At 30.7% G+C, this 26,427-nt stretch overlaps 1 protein-coding gene across 4 annotated transcripts in view; it reads left to right on the forward strand.

Moving 5' to 3' along the window:
• Window positions 1-3,880: 3,880 nt before the first annotated feature.
• The window catches only part of LOC123016446, a 60,711-nt gene continuing 38,164 nt past the window's right edge, over window positions 3,881-26,427 (forward strand). The window contains exons 1-2 of one of the 4 annotated variants that reach the window (XM_044416848.1): window positions 3,881-4,009; window positions 5,641-5,712. In XM_044416848.1, coding sequence (XP_044272783.1) covers window positions 5,658-5,712 — 55 coding nt within the window. In that variant the 5' untranslated portion in view covers window positions 3,881-4,009; window positions 5,641-5,657. Of the gene's footprint in view, window positions 4,010-4,529; window positions 4,661-5,640; window positions 5,713-22,956; window positions 23,007-26,427 lie in introns of those variants that run through there. The other 3 variants (XM_044416849.1, XM_044416850.1, XM_044416851.1) reach the window with 3 other exon arrangements.

A 26,427-nucleotide genomic window follows, 5' to 3' on the forward strand; every position in this document is an offset into this window, starting at 1 on the left:
GGTTTCAGATAAGAAGAAATGATAACCCAGTATGTATCGTATTTCGGGGTTTTTCGCCTCACATATCATATACATTACCTCGGCAACATTGATTTGAGAGATAAAACCCCGCAATAACAAAGCTTTGCTCCAAAACATCGTCTAGTTTCCACATTTGCTAATTATATTCTACCCCAAATGTATTATTCTTATTCTCAATGGTGATGGTGACTTGTTTTCAGTCCAAATAAGTCGACCTTTACACTCTGATGGTATTTTTCTTTCGTCCTCTTTTACCTGATGAACAGTTTTCGATTGCCAACATAACGAATCAATCGAATGCTTTCAAAACATTGCGATATTTTTAAAATTGCATGTCGAGGGAGTTTCACCACCTACGTGACATGCAACGCTTTCGTTATTGCCATATTTCGGAATTATTTCCTATCTAAATTGGAGATCTAACAAGAATGTTGAAAATTTGTTCCATCACCTAGGCCTTGTTATAGAAATCAACACTTTTATGCCTTTTTTTTTAACGTCCGGTTGAGTGAAACCTTGATTTATTACGCTGACCCAAGAGAGTTACAATTCCCTAGTCCATGATTTTTTTTCTTTATTATTCTTTCGCAAATTCGCGAATTAACTAAAATCTGTAATTTTTTGTTACACAATGAAAATAATTGTTCAAAAAATTCGGAGTTGTATTAAAACGTTTTTAAATATGTATTAGTTTCCAAACAGTCTGTATAACAACGATACGCCACTGGCTTTAATTATTTAATTAAAAAACACCACTTTGGAGGAACGTAATAACACTTAATTACACTTTAATCATTTTTAAAATTATTGATTAAATAATTTAATACATATTCTCAACTCATTTGTTATCTTTTTGTAACACGAATCAATTGTTGGGAACTACGTCGCATTAGTTAAAGTGATAAACACTTATTTTGTTGATAAAATAAAGAAATAAGCGATACAACAAACTATATAACAAAGTTGAAAACTTTTAATCGAAAGGTAAGGAACATTATCTAGTTTGAGCATTAAATTATTTATTTATTTAGAAACTTTACTCATATTCGCTCCACTCTCTCAAAAGTAGTTTTTGTAACAAATTTATGCCTCAGTTTTTTTCAGACTTTTAATTTCTATTAATAAAAATAGTTTTTAGGTGACATTTGTAAAAATATCGTTAACAATAATACATAAAAAGTCGTTTTTTCATTATAATTAGTTTAGACCAATCGCGTCAACGCATTTCGGGCTATGATGTCATGAACACGTTTTCTGATTGGTTGAGTCTCACAAGTTTTGACTAATTTTATTTAAAAAAGTTATGTTTTTATTGTTTTATTGTCAATTAAGTATTGAAAGTGATTGTACTTTTTGTTACAAAATCCAGTGACGGTTTGATAATAAGTAAAACACTATTATTACGGTATTATTATGGTCTTTTTTAGTTGGTAATATTTCCCAAAACAAAAATTAATTATATTTGGTAGATGTATATNCACAAATAACTTGAATACAAAAAAAATTAAATAAAATTAAATTGGCAATACTGAATATTGTAGAAATTAGATTCATATTTATACCAAGGAAATTTCAAATTAATGGAATTTTTAAAGCTTGTTGACTCTTTATACACATTTATTGATTAAAAATCGCAAATTGCATTCTAAAATTATAGATTTGTCAGCAAAATTTTAACAATTGAGTGATTTAGTTAATTTTTTGTGCTTAACTATACAGGGTGTTCTGGCAAAACCTCACATTAGAAGTATTGGGAGTTCTAACAATGATATTTATCTAAAATTTTGTTTATAGTCATAATCGGTTAGTTTCTGCTTAATGAAATTATTTTCAAGATGGCGGCACTTCCTGTTACACCGGAAGTGGATATCAACTTCGTTATTTTAAATAGAAACTTATGTTTTTTATTGCATTTCTGGATTACTCAAGTGATTTTGATAGCTTTCCCTATACTTAAGTTTAACCGTTTTCGAAATATTTAGACTTTTAAAATTTTTTTGGATTTGAATCTTCCTATTCAAAAATCGATAACTCTACCATTTTTTACTATGTTGAAACCGTATTTGGGTATACGAGAGAGAAAGGTTAGATTTTTCTTTTGGTATATTCATAATTGGAAAAATAATTAACAAACCGTCAAAATGGAATGTTACGTTTAGGAAACTTCAAATACCCTTAACTCAGTTTTTCTTAATGAAACACCCCAATTTTTTTTTTACTAAATAGAGGAGAATTTAGTTCTGCTTCGATTTGTATTAACATTTCTTATACCTATGTTTGATAGTTTTTATGTTATAGTAAGTTTTTTAATATTGTGAGAAATTTATTAGCTATTTTAGCATAGGTTTTCATAGAAAAAAGAAAAAATTTAGATTAAATACATTTAATTTGTGTTTACGAAAAAATTACACAATTGTGAAAAAACACTTGGGATTTTTTCAGCGAGAAATGTTTCCATGGTAAACTATGCGAAAACTACCATGGATAGTAATGAATTTCTACCATTGCAAAAAAAAGTCAAAATAACTTGGACATAATTAAATTTAGGTATAGGGAATGTTGATACAGATCGATGCAGAAATAAATTCTCTTTCATTAAGTCAAAAAAAAAAATGGGATCTTCTATGTATTTGAAAAAAATTATGTTACGGGTATTTGAAGTTTCCCAAATTTAATCTTAAATTTTGGAGGTTTGTTAATTATTTTTTCAATTATAAATACACGAAAGAAAAGGTCTAACCTTTCTTTTTCATATGCCCAAATACGATTTCAAAATAATTAAAAATTGTAGAGTTACAGATTTTTGGAGAGGAAGATGCAAATTAAAAAAATTTGAAAAAGTACTAATATTTCAAAAACGGGTAATATTTGGTATATGGAAGTCCAATAAAAACTCTCTCAAAATTACTTGAGTAATCCAAAAACGCAATAAAAACATGAAAAATTCTATCTGTCAAAAAAATTTGACATTTATTTTTTGACATTTTTTTATGTCTATTCAATGATACTGATGATCTTGTATATGTTTTTCTTTGATTATTTAGTAAAGGTACAAAAATTTTGCTAATAAAGACCACAAATAACATTAAATAAAGATACAATTTAGGATACAGCTTCCTTGTTTCCTCTTCTAATAGTTTGTAACAAAAAAATTTGGAAAAGTATTTTTCCAACAGAAATAAATAGAGTCAAAGTGCAAAATTTAAACTCTCATAACTTCGAAATTTTTATAGATAAATTTTTTTTAACATATTTTCCATGTTCCTAGTAAATTACCTTACATGGGGCGCGAGTTCTGGCGCACCTTGTATAAAATAATACAAAATTGCTCCAACTTGCATCACAAAAGCTATTTCTTTACAAAAACCCTTCACTGGCTTGAAGTAATTTTTTTAATATTCGTTCCGGGACTCCTCAAATCCCCAAATGACTAAAAATCCTCCCTCAAACCTTTTCTCTCTTCCCATTCCATAGCTAAAACCGTCAACAGGTTTTACCTATTTACAAATACACCCATACCTTATAAAAACTTCTCCCACGTAATCCTCACCTCGGATCCTCCCGCATCCTTGATCCACCCATCGTTTCCGGGAAAACACCATTATCCTCCATATCAAAAACATTATAAAGCTCAACTCATAAAAAATTAACTTTATTTAAATACGCCGTGAAAGAGAACAAGGTGGGTGTTTTCGTCAATGAATATACTTGGCGGGAGCTTAAGCGCATGAATTTCCCGTGCGATAAGGAAAAACTGCGGAAATTCAACAAGGGAAAGCGAGACAAATGCAATGTACCCCCTGTAAGCTCCGACAAGTTTAGTTTGTTTGTGAACGTTGTACGGTGGTTATTGGGCTTTTCCATGTAGTTCAACGAAACGAATTTTCACGGGGGAAATTTTCGCTCATTCGGAGACAAGTGTGCAAAGTCAGTGGACGTGATTATGGTTTTTTCCAGTGGCGAAAAACCGGAAAAACTATTCTAAAAAGTAAGAAACTTACTGCAATTTTTTACCACAATATAGACCAAAATTATTTTCGGGGAATCACCGGAAAATATTTTTATGTCGTGGAAAGAGTGCAAATAAGTGTGTGATTGCTTTAAAATCAACAAGTTGCTACGCGGATATTAGTTTTTAAAGTGCGAATCGATCGTGGAATATAAATTAGTCATTATCGCCAAAATATTAATTTGCATACAAATTATGACACAAGGGAAATAATAATAATACTTAGTTTCTAGTTGGAAGTTTACAAGACAAGATGGAGCTTTACTGTGGATTTGAAGCAAAGCCAACTTTGATGCATCTGTTATAAGATAATAAAGCAGTTAAAGTTTGTATACGTACTTCGATACAAGTGACTGTTTTAAGTGTCACAAGAGATCAATAAAAACATTGATTAAACTAATTTTGCGACTAAGTGAGATAGATATGCAATAAGACGCGCGTCTTGAGAGGTTCACTCTTTTCAATAATGGATTTGATTTGACCTTTAGTTACCACTTGTGGGGCTCCTTTTGTGTTAGGAGAGTGAGTTATTTTTAACAACAATTGCCGCAATTGTTATTGTGCTCCAGTGACAAACTTATTAATTTAATAAGTCGTGTAGGTGTCATCAATCTTCATCGATAAAGTGAGGTTTGTGTGGCACTTTGATAAAAAAAAACACTAATTACGTAGCCCGAATTCGCTTTGATGAATAAATAATTGGCTTTTGGATAATCTGGGTCTCATGTAGGTGTCGCTGGAAATAATCGAATATAATCCAATATTCAATTCAGCTCCACTTTAAAAATCAAATATGGATGAGATGTATGCAATTTGTTTCTCCCTGAAGCATCCGATAGGACAAGAAACTGAATTTTTCCACACGTGTGGCTCTCATCAAACATATCGAAATTAATGGGTGGAGTTTCAACAGGTTTTCCATTTTCTCATTTGTCAATATCAGGCCGGAGCGAGGATTATCTTTTTTAATCCGGGTTTATGAAGAATGTCATTAATAACAGGGGTGACACAAGTAATGACTCGTTTCGTGCATAAGCGACCAAGAAAAGAATTAAACTTTGTTTATTCGAGAGCCGGTATATTTAAAAGTATTTCTACTTTATCACGGATAAGTCGCTTTAAATTTAAACCGAGTTTGACGTTGACGGTAGTATCTTTGAACGATCTCCGAGCAAAAAAGGAAACTTTCAAGAAAATGACTTTTTCGCATGAAATTGCAACGATCCTGATAAACATGCTGTTTACTTCAAATTTTGACTGACTAATCTCAAATAAAAGTCCGGTGTTTTTTCCCTTTTTTGATGTATTGCTTTAATTAGGCTTGAGGCTCAACAATAAAACGAACAATTAATTTTTATTTCGGTCTCGTAATTAATGAATGATTTTCTGCACGAAATGTGTGGCAACTTAACAGAATCGCAGAGTAATTGCTTTAAACATTAAATGAGAAAATTCCTTTGTGGAGGGTATCTTATTTGTTAACTTTTTATGCTGTTTTTTAATTATTACTCTTCAACAAACTCGAGTGCTTTCCACATCTCAGAGTCGGGTTTTATTATCCAGAGATTTCCATATTTGATTAATTCTCATTATTTCTTTTTTTATTTCAGGTAATTTAAGTAACAAAATGCGCGGGATCGGAGTTTCGGATATTGTTGTTGTGCTACTTCTTCATTTCTCAGGTAAGTCCATTCTTCTACCCGCAATATTAAATTCAAACTAATTTTAACTTTTTTAAACTTTCCCTCGAGTAATTTTGAAACTATTTACGGAATTACCAGAATTAATGTAACAGATGGCGCTGTGGAAACCGGGCTTCGTTTAGAAGAATATGTCTTTCAACTGTTGCAAGATTACTATGAATAGATAAGTTTTTAATGGTTTACTAACAAACGCTGCTTTTAATCCTCAAAGCCTTGCACATAATGGTTCTGCAAGCGAAACGAATTCACTTGAAAGGATAATTGAAAATTAATTTCCCTCAAGATATAAATCAAAGCAATTAAGCGAATTATTTGAGGTGGTATCGATCGGGAAAGACAGAATTTGAAAAAAATAACAGATTCTTGGATGGGTTACCGCTTTTTATTCTCTTGGGCGATCTGAAAACCCTCACATATTTCCCCTTTACATTTCTGCAAACAAACCCGCTTATTTCTCTTGTTTATTTACGTTTGTATCATTCGAATTTTATGTTTTGTGAGCTCACGTTCAAGGTAACTCGATATATGCATGGCTTATGAATTGCCACTGACAGGCTTTTATGAGACTTATTACCGAATTTGGTTCGAGAAGACAAAGGAAGAGGATGAAAGGCACGTTTTCAAGTAGATCATCTCTTATTTAACGCAATTTTTGCGGAAATAAATCGTTTTTTGTCGCTTTGCCAAAAAGGTGTTAAAATCTTTGGAAATTGCGCTTTAGCATCTGTTTATACAGGATACGCGCTTCAGAAAAAAGTAGCATGTTAGGTAAGATACCAGGATCATGAAACAAATGTTAAAAAAATTCTGTCTATAAAAATTTCGAAGTTATGAGAGTTTAAATTTTGCACTTTGACTTTATTTATTTCAGTTGGAAAACTAATGTTTCAAGTTTTTTGCTACAAGCTATTAGAGAGGAATCAAGGCTGCTGTATCCTGAATTGTAACACTGTTTAATATTATTTGTGTCTTTTATTGACAAAATTTTTGTACCTTTACTAAATAATTAAACATTTTTTCCATGTTCCTGGTATATTTTTGGAAATTTTTCTCTACGATGCGAGTTTTGACACATCCTGTATTGCAAACGCGAACGATTTTTAAATAAGAAAAATATAAATATTAAAAAATGAAAATAAAACAATTAAGTGAAATAAAACACCTAAAGGTCGGTTTATAGAAAGCAAACTAAAAATAATTTGTTGTTAAAAGTTAATGCGCGATTAACCTGTGAATTTGAGCATTTAGTTGGTTCAATATTTGGCCATGTGATCAGCTAATCTGACGTTTGATTGCATTAACTTAATGACGCTTCTATAAATCGACTTTTACATTTCAAAAATAAATGTTTAATAATGTAATTTTATCAATAAGCAATTTATTGCATTTCTAGTTACGAAGTAATTACATTTTTTCTCAAAATAATAGATCTGTTACCAACTTGTTGATACCATATTATTAAAATGATTATTTGTACATACATTTATTTGGGTCTATGAAAAAGTAATTAAGTACACAAAGTTGCACTTAGAAACAGATGTTTTCTCACATAATTATCGTCAAATTATTAGATGACAATTTGTATTTAGTCTTATAAGCAACTCTTTTAATACAGAGTTAAATAAGATACAATTTTAACTAAAAATTAATAAAACTTTATAAAAATCGAAATAAGGTTCTGATACAATTTATTTAGTGACAAATCTTTTATTTTAAAAATAAAGTTAAATTTCGAACATGATTATTTGTTTAGTTTGGTTATGTACGCATTTATAAACTTTGATACATGAAAACATGCCTATAATGCTTGAAATAAAAAATAATTTTTAAGATTAATTTTTATAATGAGAGAATTTCGTTTGATGGCAAACAAATATTTAATTCTAAAACTTTGTAACCATTTTTAACTATTTCTAAACAAATTGCCAAAATTGAATGATCTTAGCGGTTTCTATACATTGTTGTGATTCTATTTGTGCTAAATAATTTTGGAACAGCCTGTAAAACCTTACCTATAAAAATGTTTTTTGTAAACTAGTGTTATTAAAGAAATTATAAACGTAGCAAAATGTATTGGTAATAATTTCAGAATATTGTTTAATAGTAATTTATTCGACGAGTTTGAGTGTAAATCGGACTCTTTATTTGACCGAGTGGATTTTTAAACCACGTGTGTAACGAGTGGTTTACCATCCACGAGGTGGAATAAAGCGTCCGATTTACACTCAAACGAGTGGAATACAACATTTTATTCTTCGAATTAAGGTCAACAAGGCTTAAATTTGCTTTAAATCTGTTAAAAATAATTTGACGTTTTGTATTGAGAAATGCCAGACAGTTGTCAAAACTTCCTTACACGGGAGAAAAACCGTAAATTTTGACAGTGTCGAAGAATAAAAATATTAATAAATGCCATATTAATTTAAAATGCAAAACAACAATAACGCAGATAAACTCTAAAAAAGGTCAACAAAAAAATTGACTTTGGGCCAAAAGCTGATGTATTTTTTCTTTTTTTTTTAATATTTTGTTGAAGTAAGTTACAACCGGGTTTTAATCTCCCCTCCTAATTAAGTTACAACATTTTCTGACATTAATTACAATTTTTTTGTTCTCACAGTAACAAATGATATTTTTATGCAAATCGTTTTGATAAATCATCTAAGCAATTCCGTGCGTCGTAAAAAATCAAGATTTGAGATAAAAATTAAAGTTTTGGGAATATCTTATCCAACGCCCTCTAAATTTTATTTATTTTTTATTAGTGCCTTAAAAACGTTAATTATGACTGAAATAATAACCCTCGCGTGTGCTTGACATGGCATTTTGCGAAGAAAAATTATGATCTGACACGAGAATCTTGGAGTTTCTTTTTGCAATCAAATTATGAAGACAATTCGAAAAAAAGGTTAAAGGAGTCGCTCGGTTTTATGAAGCAAAACAATCTTGGTACATTTGCTAAGATTTATAAGCATCATAATGTTACAAGAGAGTTGTTAAACGGGCTAATGTCGTCGTTACATTGTTATCGCATCACCTGTTGGCGATTTATTGTTGCTAATTTAACATTTCATCATTTCTCGCTAGCTTATTTTCGAGATTTAGTGACATTTCACAAGGGATTTTGTCAACATCGTAAACACGATATTTACATAAAGAAGCAAGTTTATGTGGTTGTTGACGACGCATACGATTCGAAAATAGACAGGGAGTGAATGTGTTTTTTCCATTTTGTTATTTTTTTAATTAAAAAAGTTGCCTCTAAGGAAATCTTAGCAATTTTCTTTAACTGACAGTTTAATTTAGTTCAGTTTGAGAAATAGTGGTGCCATCTGTTGGCTCAAACAAAGATGATAACGCAGCCTCTATGAATTAATTTATAATAAAGCAGCATTTGTGTAGAATAAATCGATTTTCGGCTATAACGCTAAACCATACATCGATTACATTTTGTCATTTTCATACCACCAGGAGCTCGTTATTATCTATGATAATAGCGTTAGCTTTGAATTATGTTGCGAATTTTTAGCCATTTCAGTTTATAATTTAATAGAACGTTAATTCGTGACAAATGATAGCGTTTATGATATTAAAAATGTGTAAAATTCGCCGAGAGCTTTAAAACGAAATAAATATCTCAAGTATGAAAATTTACGTGCCATTAATTTTATCGTTCGTACTTTTTTCGCAGTTTCATCGCACCGGAAGTAAGTTTCTGCTATTTTCGGTCTTAACTAATTCATTTAGAGTCTCAATATTTACGAATTTTTATTCGATTTTATGTCCACTAGAAAATTGTCTCTTTAATATTGTAACACTATCGATCGGATTATGCGATAATGCCCATTCATGTTTCATAAAAGCGATCGATTAGTATTTATTCAACTTGGAAATTTTCAGGAAATTCGGGACACTTTTGGAAAGTGGGCTACGAGTAAATGGGTGGGGATGATTAGCCCCGCCCTTGTAACTGGCCTGTCTATAAATACCCCGACCCACAGTCGATCAGTTCAGTCGAAGGCTCGTAAAACCTCTATTTTACTATATTTGAAATATGTATTAGGTTTACGAATATGATATTTGCACTTTAATCTACCTTGGATAAGTTATGCACATATAAAATGTGTATTACGGGATCATCGCGGGATTAAATTAACTTTTCGAAACTCACAAATAAATAAGCTGAGTCACTTTTTATTGTTGTTCCGGAGTCTAATCCTTCTTTTTCCGGGTCTTTGGGTGTGATTTTCGGTCCGGGGATACGTGAAAAGGATTAGAGTTTTTTTGTGGGAGAATATTATCCTTCGATGGCTTTTGATTAAGGCACGTTTTACCGAATTGACAAGTCGCAGACGTGATAAAAATCGGTTACGCAGTTGGTCAGCGAAAAATAACAGCCATTTCGTTAACGTCAAGGTAGCGACAGGTGCTTTTATATACAATCAATTAGAATTGATTACTTTCTAAAATGGTCTTAAATTGAGTGTAAAATTTTCAAACCTTTGATTTATGTTTAGCCAATAATCCAATTATTTCGTTTCATTGACTCACACATTTTGTATAATTGAATTGGCTCTTTGACGACGAAAAGGCACTTATGGTTTTTTTTAATTATGAAAAGAACGCAGAAAACACTAATTGGACACATTGAAACACAAGTTTTAATTTCGTAAAAATGGCTTGAAGAGGCTATTCACGGCTTCTGAACCAAACAAATAAGTTATTTTGCTTGTTTAGTGCTTTTTATGGCTTACAGGTGGCCAATTGGAGTTTTTAGATTTGTCTGTAAAATTTTTATATTAATACTAGTGGATCGGGTTAAATCCTATTGAATTTGCGAATGCTTTGTAAGAATAGATGATGGAAATTAGGGGGCTCGCGGCGCAGCCGTTCGTACTCACACTTTTCTATTCACAATTTTTTTAATTCTATCTATCAAAAAATTTAGACATTTATTTTTTGACATTTCACATTTTTTATGCCTATTTAATGATACTGATAATCTTGTATATGTTTTTTTGTAATTATTTAGTAAAGATATAAAAATTTTGTCAATAAAAGCCACAAATAACATTAAACAGAGTTACAATTTAGGATACAGCTTTCTTGTTTCATCTTTTAATAGCCTGTAGCAAAAAAACTTGAAAAAATATGTTTTGTTTCAACAGAAATAAATAGAGACAAAGTACAAAATTTAAACTCATAACTTCGAAATTTTTAGAGATAGAGTTTTTTAAACATTTTTCCCATGTTTCTGGTATCTTACCTTACATGGCATTTTTCTTTGGGGCACCCTGTATAATTCTAGAAACGTCTAACATGTTTTAGTGTTAATGAGTATATCGGGCGCAAATCGTGTAAGTTTTTAAACAATATTTTATAGGGACAATATTTACGTTCTACGTATTTTGTCTTTGCACTCTTAAATCATCAGCGACTGTTTAATACCGTTTTATCATCGTTTTTTTTTTGTTTTTCATAAAAGTGGAAACCATATTTTAAATGTTAGCAACTCTCAAATTGAAAAAAAGACACAATTGTTTTTTAAACTGAAAACAAAATGTGTGTATAAATAACAAAGATGATAATTGATCAAGAAAAAAATCGAGAGTTTGTTAGCCTGTTTAAAATCCCTAGATTTTACTTTTGTTTAATGTTTAAATTGCTCTCAATCATGTTGTTTTTCTCTTTTATGCAAATTGCTCGCCTTTGCGTTGTATTAAAATTAGGGAAATATTATTTAATTCATTTAATTTCGACTGTTTTTCTTTAAGTTCTTGATAAAATTTCATGAATAATAAATTCTTTATTCTTGTCGGCGTAATTGGAAATTGTTGTTGAGTGAGTTTAATAAATCTTTCTCTTTCATCTCGATTCGCTTATTTTATTTGTTCATAATAATCGCACAGTCAAATATGAAACGTCAAAAGCAAAATACATTTCGCATCTCTGTTCCTTAATTGGTAATGATCATTAATTAAGAGCGATTTGAGTGATTCTCCCATTTATTTTCACGCGAAAATGGATTACTGATGAAACGTGTTGAATGTTTTATTAGTTCAGTGTTGCGGTTTATCAGGTGGTACATTTCGTAGATACATTATACAACAATATGATTGATTTACTCTTGCAACAAATTGATTAAATAAAAATCAACATATTGCCACATCGCCGATCGATTTTTCATGCGATTAGAATTTTAAATCACATTCTGACACAAACTCACACAATCTCGAAAATTTCTCCGAGTTTTGATAAGTTGTCATACTTGGATTATGTTCAAACTCTGCATTGCAGTTATCGTGTGTCATAAATTTTTAAATGTAAATTACAAAATATGCACGAGACAATTTAAATCGCGATAACTAAATTATTAACAGGCACGTTACTGTTGAATAATCGAGTCAAAACAAATTCTAGTTTTTTCAATTTAGTTCAAAAATCATCTCCTGTTCTGATTAAACCTCTTTATTTCAATTACCTTCTTATTAAATCTGACGTTTAGTCTTATTTAGGTCCATTAGGGCGACTTGATGATGCTCACTTAATCATTGCTTTAAACGAAACTTCACTCCCAAGTAATTGAATGAAATTACTTAAATGTACAGTGATTTTGCAACGGCGGGAAAATTTTTGCATTTTTTTATAATTTAAACTCATCTCAAGGCTTCCCACAAAATTCTTAGTTTGCATTTAAATTTGACAGTTCTGGAAGGGAAAAGAGAAATTGTTATGTTTCATGACAGGGATCACAATCGTGCGAAAAATACATTATTAATAATTTGTGTTTGCGTTTGTTCTACACTACGACCAGTAAAATACATTATTAATAACTTGCGTGTCACATGCATTAACAAACAAAAATTTATTTATTAGTTAAGTGAAAAAAGATGTAACAAGTTTGTATGGAACTGCAATGTAGCAGCATTTGCCCGCTGATGCTACCATGTGATGTTTTTCCTGTTCAAAACTTGAATAATTCATGAGTAAACCAAATTTGTATTTGTTAGTTTTGTTGTTGAAATAATATGAAAACGATCTCAAAGCTTTTATTATCAATAACTAATGTAAACCTGGAACAGGCGTAACCTAATTTTTTAAGTAATCTTGCTGATAATATGACACATCCATGGAGATTTCCGATGCGGTAAATTTTGAAAGACGAGCTCGTAAATGTGAATGATGGAAAGCTGACTTTACACATTTAAGATATCGGTTCAAAATTGGATTGGTAAAGGATCCCCGAAAGGACATCGACGGGCATGGATTTATGTTTTATGTATGTATGACATCGCAATGGAGTGATGTGTTGAGAACAAACTCGCTGTATATTCAGGTGTGTCTCTGAAATCGATCCTAAAAATTAAGCTGCCGGAATTATTACTTCTGCAGGTTTATATCATTTCCTCTTGTTTAATTAAATTAGCGAAAGCTTTTTTCGCGACTATATTAAACGAGTTTTCGTTCACGCCTCGCTAATCCTCTCCATCAAAAATTATTTATATTTGTAATACGCTTTTCGAACGATAAATTCGGTGTCTCGAGCGACTCCTAAAATGGATCTACTATTTTTCGACTAAATAAAATTTTAAGCATCATCCGTTTGGACCCTCTTTGCTGACATAAAAAAGCATCGCTGATGGGTCTCGAGTATTAGAAAAATGAACAGAGGGACGACGAAAAGCCACCAAGAGATAAAGCAAAATTGTCAAACACGTACGAGAAAAGTTGTAAAAGAAAACAGCCAATCTACGCTAAACGGTGCAAACTCGTTCGAAATTATGACACGATCTTTGTATAAACATTAAAAATCAATTTGCACAGTCGCTACATTGACAAGCCAAACAGATCTGTTATTACACAGTGCGAACAAAAAAGTCATGTCCTGATAATTTTACAAATTTTATATCATTTTGTTCGTCTCAGTGAGACAAATCAAATACACTAAAAAAAATTAAAAAGTCTACACACTTGCAACAAAATATTTTTATTTCTAATTTAAATGAATTTAAAATACTTTAAAAAATCATTACTCAATAACTCTTAGGCCGATTTCCTTCAAATAAAGATCATTCTAAAGCCTTTTAAAATGATATAAAATCTGAAATTGAATATTGGCAAACTTTTCTTCGAACAGTGTTCGAAGAAGTTCGAAGTAAATCGAAATAATCTAAGAAAAACCCTACGTGTAAATTTTTTTCCATTATTACCATCGTGTAGAGCATCTCTTTATTAGTTGTAATCCAAATTTTCAAAAAAATATACCGAGTAGTTTTCAAGATATGATTTTTTGAAGTTATGGTTTGCTAATCAAGCATTGCTCCATATGGGAGAAATGCATGTTAATCTTACTTAAAATTGCATTTTTATAAAAGTATTTGTTTTAAGACTTTTTTTTGCTTAAAAATGGTCAATTGCACTTTCTTTGTTTTAATTACAATAAACAAAAACTGTTTGTTTACTTAAAACAAATAAAGAGTACATGCGTACTAATTAAAGCAAATAAAGAGTTTTTTTGTTGAAAAATGACCACTGATCATTGAGCAAAGAGGATCTAGAAGTTTAAGGCACGAGCCTTAAATATAAGGGCAAATCTTTTTCAAATCAAATCACTTTCCATTCAGATTTCGACTTGTTCACTTTGTTCTAACTTTCTGAACTTTTTTTGAAAATGTTCTGAGCAAATGCTTTCTCATCACTTTCGAGTGATGTTAAATGCAATAAGTCACCTGAGCAACTGACTTATTGCATTCAACATCAGTAGAAAGTGATGAGAAAGCATTTGCTGAGAACATTTTCAATAAAAAGTTCAGAAAGCTTGAACAAAGTGAACAAGTTGGAATCTGAATGGAAAGTCATTTAATTGGGAAAAGATTTGTTCTTATATTTAAGGCTACTGTTTTAAACTTATAGATCCTTTTTGCTCAATGATCAGTGATCATTTTTAGAACAAAAAAATCTTTATTTGCTTTAATTAGTACGCAGATATTCTTTGTTTGTTTTAAGTAAAGAAACAGTTTTTGTTTATTCTAATTAGAACAAAGAAGGTGCAATTGACCATTTTTAAGCAAAAGAATAGTCTTAAAACAAATACTTATATAAAAATGCAATTTTAAGTAAGATTAACATGCATTTCTCCTATATGGTATTGACCTGAATAGCAAACCTTAACTTCAAAAAATCATATCTTAAAAACTACTCGGTATATTATTTTAAAAATTTGGATTGTTACTAATAAAAAGATGCTCTACACGATGGTGACAAAGAAAAAAAAATACTCGTAGGGTTTTTCTTAGATTACTTCGAACTTCTTCGAACACTGTTCAAAGAAAAGTTTGCCAATATTCAATTTCAAATTGCATATCAAAAGGGGAAGTCCATCCCTTTAAAATGGTCGTTATTTGAAGGAAATCGGCCTAATAGTTATTGAGTAATGATTTTTAAAGTTAAAGTATTTTAAATTCATTTAAATTAGAAAAAAAATTATTTAGTTTAAAGTGTGTGGACTTTTTGAATTTTTTTTTAGTGCATTTGATTTGTCTTACTGAGACGAACAAAATGATATAAAATTTGTCAAATTGTCACGACATGACTTTTTTTGTCGCCCTGTGTTATCATACTTATCATAATTACATTTATTAAAAAATGTTCTAATGCTGCTGCACTGCTCATTCATGCGTGTTTGTTACATGAAAAATATTTTTTGAGACAGATTCATTTAAAAATAATAGTGCTACTGTCTCTGACATGCATGAACACAATTTCAGGGCTTATCTCGTGAAAATTATTTCAGGCCTCCCTGAAATTAAAATGATAATTTTATTACTTTATCTTTGTTTTCAGCGGGTGCGGAATGCTTTACTATGAAAACACTGCACATAAATATCAATTGCAAGCTGAGTATGAAAAAGTTGGCCTATAAATCATTTATTCTTAAATAAGTCTTTTAATATCAGCCGTCCACCAAGAAACTGAAGATGTCAAGTTCACGTTTCTCCCTAAAACTGTGTCTAAATTAATTGGAAAGCGAGTTTTTCTCTCGTTTTAAAAACTTTATCGTTTACTTTATAGAGTAAGTAAGCCCTTTTTACGGTATGAATAGAATAAAGCGAGGTCACATTCATTTTTATTACTGAAAAACATGATGCCGTAAAAGTCATAAAAATGTCGGGTGAGTAGTAACGAAAAAAAAAAGACTTGAGACAGGTGTAACATTAATCATTTCAATATCTGACACTATTCTTTACAATCTCTTAAGAAAAGCTGTGCAAGGCTTGTTCGTATCGATAACGATTAAAAAAACATTTGTATAATAACACTCCGGAAATAAAAAAGTCAAGAACTCGCGTTCCGGAAGTGTCATTAAGAAATAATAAAGCTGATATATCGACCATTAAGGAAAAAAATATGAGCCAATTAAGTGACTGGACTACTATTGTGAAATCAAATTTTCACAAAATGTCTTAATGTATTAATCATGAGATTATGAACTGCCAAGATGCCACAAATGAGAAAAAACAGTTTAAGGCAACACGACTTTGCTGTTACGTCTAAATTGTGACATGATTGATCACTTAATCACTTTTTGCGCCAATTGTTCAAGAGGTTGATACATTTTTTCCAGTTTTTTTTTAAGTTGATTAAAACCAAACAATGTGCGACACGAGCAGAATAACAAATTTTCTGACTGATAACAAATCAAAATTAAATTCCAATTTATCTCTAGAATTTGTTTTACATGACATTTGGAATCGATCCACAGTTTCAATTATACTAATCTAGAGACAGAAAAGACAAATAAAGTTGAATTACGAAACGAATTATTAATTCCAGTTCACGCCTACATCGATCGATAAAATTTTAGATGCCACAAAGTTCTATGGCGGAGCAATGTCAAAGAAATTTGAGATTTTTGACCCGAGTTAGTTTATTATTCATTAAGTTAATAGTGTCTGACTCGATTTCCTTAACAATCTACTCCGACACAACGACACCACTGTGTCCCCTTTGAAATTAATTAATTCTGGCTAATGAAATTTAGGAAAAAGTTAACAAAAAGCGACAAAAAAAAGTCATGTCGTGACAACTTGACAAATTTCATATCATTTTGTTCGTCTCAGTGAGACAAATCAAATGCACTAAAAAAAATTTCAAAAAGTCCACACGCTTTGAACTAAATAATTTTTTTCTAATTTAAATGAATTTAAAATACTTTAATTTTAAAAAATCATTACTCAATAACTATTAGGCCGATTTCCTTCAAATAAAGACCATTCTAAAGGGATGGACTTGCCCTTTAGAATGATATGCAATTTGAAATTAAATATTGGCAAACTTTTCTTCGAACAGTGTTCGAAGAAGTTCGAAGTAAATACTTCGATTTACTAAGAAAAACCCTACGAGTAAATTTTGTTTTCTTTGACACCATCGTGTAGAGCATCTTTTTATTAGTAACAATCCAAATTTTTGAAATAATATACCGAGTAGTTTTTAAGATATGATTTTTTGAAGTTAAGGTTTGCTATTCAGGTATTGCGACATATAGGAGAAATGCATGTTAATCTTACTTAAAATTGCATTTTTATAAAAGTATTTATTTTAAGCCTTTTCTTTTACTTAAAAATGGTCAATTGCACCTTCTTTGTTCTAATTATAATAAACAAAAACTGTTTCTTTACTTAAAACAAAGAAAGAGTACCTACGTACTGCGTAAAGAGTTTTTTGTTTTAAAAATGATCACTGATCATTGAGCAAAAAGGATCTAGAAGCAATAGCTTTAAATATAAGAACAAATCTTTTTCAAAATAAATGACTTTTCATTCAGAACTTGTTCACTTTGTTCTAGCTTTCTGAACTTTTTTTGAAAATGTTCTCAGCAAATGCTTTTTCATCACTTTCTACTGATGTTGAATGCAATAAGTCAGTTGCTTCGTGTGCAATTGTTATCACAACAACTACTACCTACAAGCTAACTGAGGCTAATCGTAGAATGTACCAACAAAATAAATCAGGTGACTTATTGCATTTAACATCACTCAAAAGTGATGAGAAAGCATTTGCTTAGAACATTTTCAAAAAAAGTTCAGAAACCTAGAACAAAGTAAACAAGTCGAAATCTGAATGGAAAGTGATTTGATTTGAAAAAGATTTGCCCTTATATTTAAGACTCGTGCCTTAAACTTCTAGATCCTTTTTGTTCAATGATCAGTGGTCATTTTTACAACAATTTTTTTTTATTTGCTTTAATTAGTACGCAGGTACTCTTTATTTGTTTTAAGTAAACAAACAGTTTTTGATGTTTGTTGTAATTAGAACAAAGAAGGTGCAATTGACCATTTTTAAGCAAAAAAAGTCTTAAAACAAATACTTTTATAAAAATGCAATTTTAAGTAAGATTAACATGCATTTCTCCTATATGGACCAATGCTTGATTAGCAAACCTTAACTTCAAAAAATCATATCTTGAAAACTACTTGGTATATTCTTTTGAAAATTTAGATTACAACTAATAAAGAGATGCTCTACACGATGGTAATGATGAAAAAAAAATTACTCGTAGGTTTTTTCTTAGATTATTTCGACTTTCTTCGAACTTCTTCAAACACTGTTCGAACAAAAGTTTGACAATATTCAATTTCAAATTTTACATCATTCTAAAGAGCAAGGCCATCCCTTTAGAATGGTTTTTATTTGAAGGAAATCGGCCTAATAGTTATTGAGTATTGATTTTTTACATTTAAAGTATTTTAAATTCATTTAAATTAGAGAAAAATTATTTTGTTCAAAGTGTGTGGACTTTAGTAGTATATTAAAGTACAAGTTCAAGCACAAATTTGAAATTCCGAAACGAGCCGCGTAGCGGCGAGTTGAGGAACAAATAAGTCCTTGAAGAACCTTCTGCAACAAGTGCTTTATACTATTTTTTCTATTTCGCCGCTTTATATCATTTTATAAATTAAAAAACAAAAATTATTTTTTTTTCTAGAGTATTTTGCGACGGTTGGCGACATTTATGTGTGGAATAATTTTAGGCGGCTGTAAAAAATAAAAATTATTCTTATTTTTACATTTGAAAATGAATTTTGAAGAAAGTCCGTTACTAAAATTAAATCACCGCGAACGACTTATTCCAGCACGCAAATGACGTCATTTGGGTGCTGGAATAAACTTATTCTAACTAAATAGAAAAAATTTTTTTTTAGTGCATTTGATTTGTCTCACTGAGACGAACAAAATGATATAAAATTTGTCAAGTTGTCACGACATGACTTTTTTTTGTCGCCTTGTGTAATAGGAAAAATTGTGTCTGGGCTCAAGGTGGATGCATTTGGTGCTTTGAAAAATTTTTTTCGTGTTGAAGCCATACATTTGGCCCCAATTGTTTGAAATGGCCTCTTGCAAACAATAGGGTTGTACGTGCCACTTGAGGCAGCGCCCAGTCGCGGCTTTAAATGATTTATGAACGACGAATTCGAGAGGATGATGGGGTTAATGTCGAGAGTCTGGAACTCTAGCCGCTTAAGTCCCTTAGTGACAGACCAAATGAACAATGACTGGAACCAACCTGTTCTACATACTCGATGTCTGATGGCTTACACGCACCCTAATGGTTTTACGATGCTCGACGAGGTAATTTTCCCTCCGAAACGAAATTATTTTTCTCGGAAAATCATTTGCGTATGACGGGTGAATTAGGCTCGTTGTGCGATTTTCAACGGAGGATGATTGCCGGAAAATTGAAATTTGTGACGGGATAGTGCGAGATAAAGCGCCAATAAATGATAATAACTCTTAGTCCGGCTCAAAAATCCGGTTTTGTTTTTAACACTCTTGCCTTAATTGAATCCGGTTCAATTTAGGTGTTCTAACGGAATGTACAATTTGTGTTTCTGACAAACTCGCCGTACAAAGATCTCCAGTTTCTCATTAAAGTTCTCCATGTTACTCCTCGGGTAATAATATGGTTCAAAGTAGAGCTATTTCGTTTTACGCCACCTGTGTTTCTAAATAAAGTACGTTGTTCTCTTTATGACGCACAGACATAATTTTATCATATTTTTGCGAGGAATCGGCATGGAGAAATCACGTTTTACATTATCGGGTGGAAATTTCGACTATACATTCACAGATAAGAAACTGATTAGGCAATACAGCTGTTTATGTTGCTTGCCTTAACTACCAGAAACGGCAAACGCGAAGGTTCCAGATCGGACTGTTTATTCTCCTAACGTTCGCTCATCATGGCTCTGTGTGATATAAACTAGCGATGAACAATTCGTTTTGCTGTCGGAGTTGCCCGAAAACGACGGAAATTTTTCTATTTCACAGTCGTAAAAGTAAAGAATCAGTTGCACCACACAAAAAATACAGTCATAAAAGAACGTTGCCCGTCCAGGTTTGCAAAGAAATTTAAATTTTATGGTTATATTGTAATAAACTTTCATTTCTTTATTGCATAATGGAAAAATAAACACTCAATTGCACCATGCAGGCAAATCTAATTTGGGTGGAAAGTGCTCCTACACTGCTACTAATAGAAACTTGTTACATCTACATAATCATGTTAAACAGTTAACACTAAAACATTCTGCCTTTTATTGAAATTGCAACACCCAGCGAACTTAAATTCTTTTTCACTAAATTTCTGTTTTAAGCTTTATGTTTGTTACTTTATTTTAAATCGTTACTTTTAATGAAAAGTTTAATTTTTTGTTTTTGCTCTTCCTTTAATTTTTTTCCAAATAAAAATCATAAAATGCAATACACCAAACTTTGACTTGGTCATATACCTCTGGCTTAGTCAAAATTCGAAGTTTTCTAAAGTGTTTTTAATTTTTTTCAAATGATATGTTAATGTGTTTAGTAATATTAAAATATTACATTGTCTGAATCAAGGGATGAAAGACTTTTCCTCTCTTCGGAGATGCTGCTGGTTTCACCGATTTTTTTTAGACTTACCTAATGTGTATAAATTTTAATTTTTTTTTGACAAAATTTTTACTTACTGTTTTTAATAATTGTCTACTTTTTTTACTTTGTGTTCGTGCTAAGGCTAGCTAATACGAAACGCTTCTGTGTATCGAACTTGACAAAAACAGTACTATAAAAATTATACTAAAGAAAGTAATTTAGTGCTATAATGTTGGCAACTTAGCACTGTACAACTATTCTCTATCGAACTCTCAGTGATAATCGGCCTGACGCAAATCATATGAAACTTTTGCTAAGCTTGATTTAATTAATCGTCGCAAGAATTTTTCAGAATTAATAACATGATCACAGGAAGTAAATTGTTCATCGTATTTTAAAATTTTTACAGTCTATTTACATAATAGCTATTAAAAGTTTTATAGTTTAAAAATTCTTGTCGAACTTCCAATTTAAGCGATCGTTAAGGAGGAAAATTTAATAGATCAAAATTTGTAAACAATAAAACTCGTGTTGTTTTTAAAAAAATTCTCTGACACTAATAATGAATCAGAAATTTTACTAAATATAGAAATTATTACAGGGTATTTTGTAAATATACCAAAAAAAAATTACAAGTAAGATAAGATACCAAAAAAAATGTTAAAAAAATAATATCTTTAAAAATTTTGAAGTTATGAGAGTTTGAATTTTGCATTTCGACTCTATTTATTTCTGTTGGAAAAATTATTTTACATGTTCTTCTGCAGACTATTAGAAGAGGAAACAAAGAAGCTGTATCCTGAATTGTAAAGCTGTTTAATATTATTTGTAGCTTTTATTGACAAAATTTTTGTACCTTTACTAAATAATTATGAAAGAACATACCTATACAAGATCATCTGTAACAATAGACATAAAAAATGACAAATGTCAAAAAATAAATGTAAAAAATTTTTTAGAGATAGAATTTTTTAAACATTTTTTTAATGTTCTTGTTATCTTATCTTACTTGTCATTTTTTGGTCTATTTACCCTGTATAAAAAATTATGTCGAAGTTAACAAAATGATAAAACAAGAATATTTTATATATTTATAAAATATACGTGTGATTGATGACGTATTTTATAGAAGAGCTTATATTAACGGCAACATACTCGTAAGAATTAAGTTTACCTGCAATACAGAATTGTTTCTGTTTTTATAACATATTGTTTATATTGTTATCTTGTTTATATTGTTATAAGATATTAGTTCGATGTTTAATAGGCAAATTGAGATATACAGAAAACGTAGAAAAGAAAATTTAGTTCTTCTTTATTTTTCTAATAAAAATTTGAATTGTATCTGAAGGATTTTCTATAATAAATCGATAAAAGTTACTTTGACAATAAAAAAAATTTAATTAAAAATTGAACAGATCGTATTTATTTAATATTAAGTAAATAAACAATTGCAAAAAATATTAATGTTTTGTTGGTGTTGCAATTTCAGTTATTTGTAGTATGTTTCGGAAGGAAAATATTACGACATAGCTGCTCCATAGCGATATATTATATCATGTATCCATTGTAATAATAAAGTAATTAAAGCATTATTTCTTTTACGAAACTGGTAGCTATGCGAGCTAAAATGTGCTTTGCGAATACTCAACGATTTTTATTTTTTTAACTGTAATTTGTGTTAAACTGCAAGACATTTGTCTACAATTGTTACAAACATTAAAAAGAAATTTTCAAAATATTTTTTTAGCTGGCGATCTGGAAAGGTAAGTTTATCTCGTACGCAAAACTTTATGCTCCTAATATTCTAATAAGAATCGGAGTTTATGTTGATCGTAAAATATGTTCGTTTGGGATAAAGCGCTTAATAAAACGTATGGCTTGCGAATGGCCAGATGCATACAAGTTTACAGTTGCACTATAATTGATTGCATAGGTGGACCTTTATGGCCGCTTTAAGTGAAGCTTTCAAAAGCACGTTGCAAACAAATCCTTTGTGCGATTGTAGTTGCGATACGTGTACAAAGTTGGCTTACGCTATAACATAACATCGTAACATCTTGTGCTTACTAAAACGCAAAATCAGCTAAATTAATCAAATAAAAAAACTTCTCAAACGTTATGGTAGTATTATCACTGATATGATGATCCTTTTAACGTGTCCTCCATTATGTTTAAACACGTTTTTATGGTTATATGTGAGGGATATGGTGCACTTAACCTTCTCCACTAAAAGATAAAGTAAAAGTTTTTTTTATTACTCGAGAGTCCGGGTTGTAATAACTAATTTAGTCGGTCCGAAAAAGTTAAAAGCCGGGCTTGATTAGTGTTGTGGGTCCGGGTGTCCTGTGATTAATCCGGTCGTAAGTCAATTACAATCAATACACGCCATTAAAGACGAAAATTAAGCCGGTTTGCTAAATTTCCGCAATTGTTTTAAATGTAACGAAGTGAAATAGAAGTGGCCACGACTAGGCGTTTCAGTTTCAGGTTTCAGCATCGACCTATTCGACACACCTAAATACGTTACGCCCCTTCAACTTAAAATCAGTTTGTAAAGTTACTTCAAGTCTGACGTGAACGGAAATAAATGCAGAGAGTAGGAGAAGCATTAAATTGAGGAACTAATTAATGGGTAGAAATCGTTAAATTTACAAATCCTGGCGGTGCGTTATAACGACTCCTGATACGCGGATTTAACGCTTGTTTTTGAGTCATTAAGTGAGTAATTTAACAGATTTCGGGTATTATTTAAAGCTGCGATTGATTCCAGTCGCTTCATTATTAAATTAGACCAAGTATCGATCTTGAAAGTTTGCGTTGACACACGGGGCGATAAATTCGCCACTTGAAGACAATCTCGATACCTATCTGGCATGCGAGTTACACCTTATCGAAATAAAAATAACTCGGAGACCCTTCTTTAAATCACTCGAAACGCTGAGATTACAAACGACAAATGACTTATGTTACTCCTATCACATTGTTCTGCTTTTTTTCGGTGGTAAATTGTCGGTTTGGGGTCGGATGAGGCGGAGGAGAGGGGGCTGTCACGCTACCTGTTGGTCTACTCTCGAGGTCTCTCTCCGTATTGATCTGCTTGCACACTGACGTGCAAAGGTTACATGGCTTACTTTACTTGCTGGATTTTTCTATAGTGCCTGAAATTGATGCCTTGTCACCACACCAATTCCCAAAAAATGCAACACCAATATTTATTCCAACAACAAACGACCATTCTTTTCGCAAACAAAAACCACTTTGAGGATTAATCTAGATATTTATTCAAGTCGGGACCAAATCCACCAGAAAGGTCAATAAAGAAGTGGCAGGCTCCAAAATTATTTCTTCTACTTTAAAGCAATTCATTTGCGTACGGAAATGTAAGTAATTTTTCTTGTGACATCACATAACTAAATTTTTTATTATTATAATTATAATTAAAAAAAATAAGTGTCGTAAAAAATTGATCTTGTTTCAAAATGACAACTTTTTTTTCGATAAAAATTAAATAAAATATACAACAGTAAAATTGCGTACTCTATTTTTTGCTGGATTAATCATGACATTAGCATCAGCATGACATAAAACCTTGTCAGTGTTAAATAGGAGTAGTAGAAATGAAAAAACTGAAAACATAAAAATTCTTATACTGTTCAAACTAGAGGAGGGCTACAACTTTAACTGTAGCATAAAAGCAGTTGTAGAGTAATAGAATTTAAACAAAAGCACAATTTTAAGAATGAAAAAGAGATGAAAACAAGAAGGGAGTATAATTTTTTTTCTAAAAATACTACTCGGTCGCAGTGACATAATAATAATAATAATAATAACTTACACTTTCAAAAATGTATTACTTGATTTTAGCTGTGTACGCGATTTTATTGTCCACCACTGTAGATATAGTTAAAATTCTTAGATTAGGTATAGCTTTTGTGAAAAAAAAAGGTTTTGTAGTGGGTTGTCATTTACAAAGATTCAAAATTATGTTAAACCCAAAAAGGAAAAAATATTTAATTTTTTTTTTATTTTGCTGCAAACGTCAGAAAAAAGTGTCTTTTTTACTAAAGGCTAGTTTCAAAATCGAATTTAAAGGAGCATTAAATTAAATGTTGTTTAGAATATGTTGATTACTACAAATTTGTTGATATCCTAAACCAACATTAACATTAAAGTCCGTTTAATTCGATATGAAACGGGCCCTAAATGTCACAATTAAAAACTTTACCTTTTAGACATGGAGTGAAACCTTTGGTTTTTTTGCTTAAGAATTTTTACTTTTACTAATACATTATTGACATTTACTAGTTGTTTCTTTCTTGTTTCTTTTGGTGTTTCAGTAATTTTTGAAGACATTATAAATTATGAGCATTCGATATTTTGCACAACTAACTGCATTAGTCATCCACTAGTTAAATTAATAAACTCTTTCGATAATCTCAGCACAAATTCCGATACTGGCTCATGATCTTTGTCTACAAGCGTTGTTCTGATTTTATTAGTTTCAAAGCGTTATGATTATTTTGTTCATTTGCTTTTTACCTTCGATCTGAATAACTTAAATAAGGATAAAATATTATACGTTATTTAAAGTAAAAGTGAGTTTATGTTTGTCACATAAACTATCACTTTTACTTCTAAAAACATAATGTTCTAGAGCTTGTTTTAAATCTGGTGGCGAACTGACGTTGTTAAAAATGCCCGAATTTTGACACTAAATGTATGTTTACTATTAAAAAAAATAATGATCATAGACGTCGTAATAAAATGTATTTCAAAACCACTAGTACTGTTTGAAAAATTATAATAAATACGTACTCATACATAAGATGAAGAATGATGAATTATTAATTATTAATTAGTTAAGACATGAAAATAATTTTTAACAATGCTACTTCTAACAATCCTCGTCCTCAAAATCACTTGCATTGCTGTTATCGTCGGTTATGGTAAGTTCATTAACGATTACATCTAGTTGATTTTCACTACGTAAAAATTGATCTTCATTTGCGATCACTCGATTGCAAACTCTTGCAAAATAACAGCTGAGAAAATTTGAAGAAAAAAATGCACGCCCATGTATTTCATTATCTTAACCAAGTGGGCGCATTCCAAGTCTCTTCCCTGTCACTGACAGTTTGCTCTATTTTGAAAAACATTACATTTGTATTCTTCAAAAAAATACTCCTATAAATTAAGCAAAAAAACGGTTGGTTCCATACTTTTTACTCATCTGATGATGCACTTGAATGCAAAAAAAAACGCAAATTGTCAAAAACAAAATTGTCAAAATTTTCAGAGATTTAAGTACATAGTGTGAAAACGGTTGTTTTCAAAAATGTTAAAACTAAAAAACTATCGAAAGAAATGTCTTATTTGGTGGTCTTGCAAGTGCAGTGTCACAGTCAGTGTTAAAAACAAAATGGAAAAACTTGATAGAAGTTTGGAAAATGCCTGAAAATTATGAAATTGTGAATTGTGACAAAGACAACGTCAAAAAATTGGCATTTATTAAGAGGCCAAATTACATTATAAAAAAAATCAATTTGCATTTTTTTCCACTCAAGTGTAAGTTTTTATAACACTTGGTTCATTTTTCCGAGGTTGCTAGCCATATTAATGACTAGTAATCACCAAAAATGTAAAAATAAAACGTCTAATAGAAGTATAGGGTGAAAAATATACAATACATTTTTAATATTATAAAATAGTCAAACAGTTACAATAAAATCTAGATGATGTATTAAAATAAAAGTTCTGTACTACTTGCACAGGCAAAAATAC

Source organism: Tribolium madens, unplaced genomic scaffold (genome assembly GCF_015345945.1).
Source record: "Tribolium madens isolate multiple individuals breed KSU strain unplaced genomic scaffold, Tmad_KSU_1.1 Scaffold_1;HRSCAF=32;Tcas5.2_LG8, whole genome shotgun sequence".
Lineage (NCBI taxonomy): Eukaryota > Metazoa > Arthropoda > Insecta > Coleoptera > Tenebrionidae > Tribolium > Tribolium madens.